General features: G+C 57.6%; 2 protein-coding genes across 2 annotated transcripts in view; both read right to left on the bottom strand.

Moving 5' to 3' along the window:
* The window catches only part of FOXL1 (forkhead box L1), an 8,808-nt gene extending 6,828 nt beyond the window's left edge, over positions 1-1,980 (bottom strand). The window contains exon 1 of the mRNA XM_040443422.1: positions 1-1,980. This exon is cut by the window's left edge and continues 2,135 nt beyond it. The gene's annotated coding sequence lies outside the window, so the exon portion shown is untranslated.
* A 3,385-nt stretch (positions 1,981-5,365) lies between these two features.
* Positions 5,366-7,500, bottom strand: part of FOXC2 (forkhead box C2) — a 6,428-nt gene continuing 4,293 nt past the window's right edge. The window contains exon 2 of the mRNA XM_040443420.1: positions 5,366-5,488. Within this exon, the coding sequence (XP_040299354.1) occupies positions 5,366-5,488 (123 nt within the window). The remainder of the gene's footprint in view (positions 5,489-7,500) is intronic.

The following is a 7,500-nucleotide window of genomic DNA, read 5'->3' as shown; positions in this document are numbered from 1 at the left end:
CAGAGAGGCGACACCTGGTCAGGAACGGCCAGGTCATGCCCGGAACAAGGGAAAGAGCCCCACTCCAAAATGAGGAATTCATAAAATAACTCTGACATTCGGCGGTTCAGGGTAGACGGCAGGGCAGTGGGTAAGTTTGACGACACGCAAAAGGAAGTCAAAACCAGGGTCGAAAAACCGGTTTGGGTGCAGGAGCAGCTTGAGGGAGGGCCAGGCCAGGCGCTGGGACACCTCCAGGCCCCTCCAGGGCGCTGCATTTCTAACTTCAGCCAACCGTCCGGCCCCGCCTGGCTCCGGCCTAGGTGTCCAGGACGGTCCTCTAGCCAGGAGGGGGAGGGGCGCTGTCGTCGCTCGGGCTCTCACCGGCGCACCCCTCTCAACCCCGGGGTGAAAAAACAACCTCAGGCCCGAGCTTACGCAACTCGGCGGTTCCATGGTCCCCGGGGGTCACCCAACCTCTCCAGACCAGCGCGCCCCCAGCAAACTCAAGCTTGGATCCAGCTCGAGGTCCGGCCTCAGCGCCCCCTCTAACAGACCCAGAGGAGACAAACGGGGGTCGCGGCGCGCCGCCCCTCCGCACCCGGAGCCCTCCCTGGAGCTCCCCGGCACCCGAAGTCCAGCACGCGCACCCCTGCCTCTCCGGAAAGGCGCGTCGCCGCAGCGCTCCCTCTAAACTCCAAGGCAAACCCGAGCTTGAATTTGTACAATCGTAAACGCCGCCCCGTTTGGGCGAGGGCCGGAGGCAGGCGGAGACCGCGAGGCTGGTGGGCGGGGCACTGATAGTAAAGGAGGAAAGAGAAAAAAAAAAAAAAGCCCCAAAAACAAAAAACAAAAAACTCAAGTTCTAGTCGCGGTCTGGAGAGGCGCGTCCCGCCCCGCGCGCTCGCAGAGCATCCCCGGGAGGCTCCTGCGCGGCGCCCCAGCCCGGCTCCCGCGCGGGGACGAATCCTGGGCTCCCAGGCGACGAGTTTGTAACTTGAGCCTAGGAGGGGCCACTGTAGGAAGGAGCCCCTCGCTGGGGCATATTTCCGGGGAGCGCAGGGCACCAGCCCTCGGCGTCCGGGCGCGGATGCGCCCTCGTGCGGAAGCTCGGTGTGCTGAGAGCCGTTCTGAGGCCTGGTCGGGGGTGGGCAGGGGAGCCTGGGAGCCGGCCAGGCTGACGCGGGTAGCCCGGAGAGCCAGGCGGGGACACAGAAGGTCTCCCTAGGCTCGTAGTCTTTACGTCGCCCCAAGCTGCAGGCTTCTCGGAAGTCAGTGCCCCCGCATCTCCCAGCCTGCAGCAAAGCCCTGAGGTTTCCAGCCTGCGTGGAGGGAGGCTCCCGGAAGGACCCTGGTGGCTCCTACTCTGGGGCCCCAGCAGAAATCGGGGTGGGTGTGAGATGAGGGCAGGGAGCACCCTGGTCCTAGCGCAGGCTGGGCAGAGGCCAGGCACCAGCCAGGTCCCAAGAGGCCTCCGAGGAAAAGGCTGAGGGGAGGGGAGAGAGGAGGTGCTCCCATCCAGCCTCCCCAAGGGCATTTCCCCTTCCTCTGCTCCTTAGCAAACTGGACATCAGACGCTCCAGCCATGGACGGTCTGTGTCATCTTTCCCAACACGGCACCGCTTTTTCTCCGGGTCAACACAGTTGGCGAAGTCTGCATACACGAACGAACGATCGGACCATACCTGCGATAGGTTTGAGCGGAGGGTGGAAAGATACAGGACTTCCTCAGCCAGGTCACCTCCCTGATGTCCCGAACCCGCTGGAGATGGTGGTGACAAGGGTGATATTAATCACTGAAACGTCTCCAACGCTACTAGGTGCTGGCACCCTCGTAAGAGCTCCCTCGGGTCGTGTCAGTCCTCCTCCTGGCTTGAAGACACAGAAGTCCTCACCGCTCCCATTCTACACACCGGACACTGAGGCCAGGAAACTAACAGGAAGTGTTGCAGACAGGGGAACAGCCCCATTACAATGGGGTTACTGTGTGTGGATGCCAAGGGCCCCGTGGAAGCTCTCTCCAGAACCCTCACGGCATCTTCGAAAGACGGAAGGGATGGGTTTGCCCATTTTACAGATGGGCACCAAACACCCCAGACAACAGAGGTCACAAAGAGCAGAACGGGGTGGGGGGGGGGGTTGGAATGCACATGCTTTCCTGCCAAGGCGGGTTCTCTGAGGCCTGACATCCTTGGGTGTCCTCAGCGGCTCCTCGAGGTATGTCTGGAGCAGGTTCCTGCTGCGTTGGGGGGGGGGGGGGACATGAACATAACGCTCTGCTGAAGCCCAGAGAACAGGGCAGGATTTTCCAAATTACTGATTTCCTTAGAGCCCATATTGTCCCCAGCAGTAATTTCAAGGGTCTAAAACGGGCAGTCAGGGCACATCGCTAGGGCACATCAGCATGTGGCCTGACGTACACCGTTGGCCGAGACCAAAGAACCACTGTTCTCCTGGTGCCCTGTAAACCCTGACGGCTAGCCGTGAGTCCTTCCTATGGCCTGGACTCTCCTGACCTGTGTCGGACTCACTCGTCCTCAACCATAACCCTGCTTGATGATCCTCCCATTTGGCAGTCGAGAAATGGGCCGAGAGAGCTACAGGGGGCACGCCTGAGGTCACGCGAACCCTCCGCTGGCCTGTGTGGAGGCCCTCAGTTGGTGCGTGTGGATTCAGCTTAGAAAGGCTCGTTGAGGAGGTTGCCTGTAAAAACAACACGCAGGCAGAGAGAGAGCCCCCACGGGGCTGCTGGGAAAGGTAAGACCCAGGGCCAAGGGCCACTAAGCCGGGGGTCAGAGGGGCCTCTCTGGCCTCCGTGACCTCCCGCCTGGGTGGGCATACAGACTGAGCTCAAAGCTGTACCCCAGGCTGGGGCAGCCCTCCCCATGCTCCCCAACTCCGTTTCCTTAACAGGATCTGTGCGGCCAGGGGGCCAGTCCATCTGTCAGCCCACCTCCCCCCCGCCCCCCTGCCCCGTGCCAGCTTTTCACACACACACACACACAGTTCCGGGATCAAGTCCCCACCAGCCCGGCACTGGCAGAACCACCCCAGCATCAGACATACGCATTCGAGAATCACACTCTACGCGGGCTGCGTCTCTCTGTGTTGGCCACGAAGCAGGAATGTCGCCGAAGCCCGGGAAAGGCTTGCACGAATCAGGGCAGTGGTGGCCGTCCTGACTGCAAAGTGTCTGAAACCCTGCAGCCTCCCTTACATGCCTATGTCAAAAAGCAAACGTTTCAAATGCCTTGGCGAGCCGAGGCCACGCAAAAAGGAGGCAGGCAGGGAACGCTTCTCGAAGTTTGGGAAAGCATTTCGAGTATGTGGTGCCCGAAGGCTTCCTCTGGGGGCACTGGTCCCCTGTGCCCCCCTCACCTGGAGGCTGCCCCCCCCCCCGGCCCTGGCTGCACCCAGGGCATAGAACCTCGGGCCTCCACTTCTCCACGGCCACCGCGCCCTGACAGTCAGTCAGGAGCGTCCCGCCTGGGACGACACAGGCACACGTTCCCTGAGGCACGAGGCACGGGTGCTGAGACCCCCAGCGCATTCCGGAGAAAGTCAGTTCCCCCTGTTAATTAATGGGTCTCTTCTCGGGTCTCTCTTTGCACTCACCTCAGGTTTATGGTTATCAGTGAATTCCTGGCCAACACCCGCACAGTGTTCTGGATTCGGAGTGGATTTGAGGAGGGAGAAGGCAAGAACTCAGGCACTGGGGTTAGTTTCCACAGGGGACGTGGGGGTGTTCTGGGGACTCCGTGCTCTCTGCTTTGAATGCAGCTTACAAGCCTCTTCCAGGCCCAAAGGCGACCCCAGGCAATCTTGGGGTAAAAGGAGATGGGCCCCACGAGATTTAGGAGCCAAGCACCAAAGTTCACAGGACCCCAGGACATTTGCTCCTGCCTCTCACTTCTGATCTTCATTTCTTACCAGCCAGATAGGAGAGTGGGGATAAGTGAGGGCCCACTGCAGGAGCCTGACTACGCCCGAAAGGAAGGTGCCAGGCTGCCCCAAATGCCCTTATACCCACCTGGTCATTTTACACGTAAGAAGACTGAGGCCAGCCAGGAGAAATGGTTTGCTCACCTGGCATCATGTGGCTGTGGAATTCCTAGGCCAATGCTCAGGCAATTAGGGGACACGTGTCACCATGATTTGGGTGTGGGTGGGGACAGGCTACTTGAACCAGGGGATGAGGACCACCTGGCGGCAGGCTCAGCTCTGGCTTCGGGAGAGGGGCCTGGGCTGGGCCACACCCCACACGTCCCTCTGCCCTCGAGAGCCGTGAGCGTGGGGCATGTCTCCGAGTCTTACAAGAAGCAGAGAGGCTCTCCGAGCTGCAGCCTCTATGGGGCTGGGAATGTTCGGGATTGTCAGAAGCCTGGGAGTCTTTCCCAGCGGCCCGTATCTATGACAACTGGACCCTGGGTAGAACCGGTCCAGGCAGCCAAGGCCAGTCGGGCACGCAGGGTTAACTCTGTAGGAATCGGTCTCCGCCGTGGTGTTGGGGCTGCTCCCATTTTATTGACAGTAGCTCTGAGACCTGCCTGGTTCCACGTTACTGGATCAGGAGGGAACGTGGCTATTGCACGGGGCTTCGTGCTAAGTGAGCTCGGCGGACCGCAGAGCTGCCCGCCAGGAGTCCCAGCAGCCCGCGACCAACATTCCGGCCCTTCCATCGTCGGCCTCCTTTCCCCTTTTCCTGAAAGGCCCTGGGCCTCGCGAGGACCCAGCGGCTGAAGCAAGGGGAGGGGAGCGGATACGTGTCTGCATCTTTGCGCGCTGGGTGGCAGACGCCCCAGGGCAGCGGGAACTGGCAAAGCGGCCCCAGACGCCTCCACCGCCTCCACCGCCTCCACCGGGATGCTCCGCTTCCCGCTGCTGCTGGATCTCCCCACCCCGAGGGAGGCGCCCGAGGCCGCTCAGTCCCCAGGCCCGAGGTCCTAGCGGGGCTGCTGAGGCGGGAGCGCTGAGCCCAGGGAGTTCTGAGCACCGTGTCCAGCTCACGTGGCCGGCCTTCTGGGGGAACTTACCCGCACCTACCCTGGCCCCTGGGCCTCGGGGTCAGGAAGCTTTCCGGGTTCCGAGGCGTCCCAGCGTGCCATGGCCTCACACACCCCTCCCTCTGCGGCCTCCAGAGGCCTGGAGAAAGCCCCGGACACAATCCCTCGAGCTGCCCACGTTCCTAGGGAAACGGAAGGGTGCTCGTCTCCCGGGCGGGCGGGGGTCCCTTCCTGAGCTGTTCACTGGGCCAGCGCCCCGGCACAGGCACTGCTCTCAGAGGGGCCTTTCCTGAGACAGAAGGTCCCGCGGTGTGGCTTCAGTGGCAGCTCGGGTCTCGCCGAATTCTTACCCGTTTCTCTCCCCTTTATTTCCTGCGTGTCTCTCAAACCTCCGCTGAACTCCGAATCTTGAGAGGAGGACGCACTTTCAGGGCGGACTCTATGAAAAGCCTGGGGAAGGAGAGAGCCGGCTGGACTACCCTCCTGGAATCCAGCGCCAGCATCATCTGGACAACAGGAACGAAATGGCCCCGGAGCGCAGGAGCTGGGCAGGGAGGGCCGGCCTCTGCTGCCGTTGGGAGCTGGGAGCGGGGGGCCTCTTGGCCTCCCTCTCTTTCCTCGCTGGCTAGTCCAGCTTACTCAACCAAGGCAAGGGGGCCTGGGAGCCTGCTGGAGGTCAGACACCAAGCGCGGGGGCTCCCCGATCCCGAGCACTATGAAAAGGAACAGAATGCAGCATTTAAGTCTTAACCACTAGTCACCTCTGGGGCCACAGATCCAAAGAATCTGTGTGGCACATATGGGGAAATTTATTACGTTCCTACCTCCCCCAGCACTACATCAGCATGACCTGGAGACAAACTGCCATGGTTAAAACAACACAAAACCAGGTTCTGTTCAATGCCACTGCACCAAGGAAAATCACTTTTTGGAAAAATCATCATCCCCCGAAATGTTAAGCCCGCTTCGCCCTAAGCAAAGTACAGCTGACCTCCTTGGGTGGGAAACAAATCCCCAGTTTGGAGCCCCGGCCTCAAAACTCACACTCAGAGACCAGCGGGGGGGGGGGGGCCGCCCTAAGTGTGCCTTTGGGCCAGTGAAAGAGATAATAAAATCATCCCCTCACCCCCCTCCCGCCTTCCGCCCCAGCCACACCCCACAAATGGTTTCATTGCTATTAAAAAATTTTTAAAGACAAGATATCCAAACTGAAAAGGCAATCATCTCCCTGTGATTTACAGTCCCGAAAGAGTTGGTAAATTTAGAACTCCAAAAGCATCGTAAGTTACATTCGAAGGCCGAGGAGCCTCTACAGTTTTTCACTGCAGTAGGGTGAAGATTAAGAGACCATATCAAGGCGTAAAGGGGTCTGAAATCCACCTCTGAGCTAACCGCCACCAGAATCAATCCCCTTTGGACCTTCTCCGGCCCACTGCACGTTGTTTTCTGGAAAGCCATTACGATGGGGAAGGAAGTCCGCATTTTAGGAATCGGAGGGAAAGCAGGACTCCCCCAGGTCCCAGGTTCGTAGTTAAACTAATGAAAAACTTGGGTCCTCCCTGTCTTTTGCTTCCGCAGCTGGGGATCACTGGGTTTGAGATGGAATGGTGGTACTATTTGTGTTGACAATTGGCTTTTTTTTTTTTTTGCATTTAGCAAAACGTTTACAGCGAATAACGTGAAGGTGCCCAGTCCTTCAGGCATCCACGTCCAACCGGGACGTTTCTCAACTGCCTAGGCCAGGGTGGGATCTGAGTTCATGGAAAGTCCTTTCCGTCACTAACAAGACAACAGGGGAGCGTCCCCAGTCCCCTGCGAGCATCTGTATACGTCTATGCGTTCACCCACCTGCGTAACAAATATGATCAAAACAGGTGGATTTGCAAACACACCTTGTTTTTAAAAGCTGCGAGAAGACAAACACTGTCCGGACTTGGTGCAGAAAAACAACATGGGTTTATTTTAAGGTAAGTACAACAATTAACACCACATAAGACAAACACAGGTGAAGTTAAATTTTTAAAGTTTTTTTTTTCTTTTAGGAATGCTCAGGGAGGAATCTACTATACAAAACCATCACACTCTGTAAATAAAAAGTATCAGATACTTGACTTCTTTATCCGCCAACAACAACAACAACAACAAAATAAATTATTTCCTTGTTTTGTAAAAGACCTACCACCGGGAAAAGAATTATGCCTCATAAGTGTACAGGGCGGTAAAAACAAAAACAAAAAAAAAAACCCACGTAGGTTTCTTAAATTTTCATTTTGGGGGTTAGAAATGGTTGGGCAAGATGAAAACTTATCCAGTGAACTCAACTTTAAATATTATATTAATGGCTCTGAACAACAACAACAAAATAGCCTGATTACAAATGCACACATTTGTACAGCACGGTTAGAGAAATTTAAAATTACACACAGCACAGACGTAATCTATAGAGACACCCCCCCCCCCAGACCTATGGGGGTCTCTACAGAGAGAGTCATTACCGGGTCGCTCTGGGATTTGGTCC

This window comes from Herpailurus yagouaroundi, unplaced genomic scaffold (assembly GCF_014898765.1).
Source record: "Herpailurus yagouaroundi ecotype Mexico unplaced genomic scaffold, PumYag 190, whole genome shotgun sequence".
Taxonomy (NCBI): Eukaryota; Metazoa; Chordata; class Mammalia; order Carnivora; family Felidae; genus Herpailurus; species Herpailurus yagouaroundi.
This window is presented reverse-complemented; position numbering and strand designations above follow the sequence as displayed.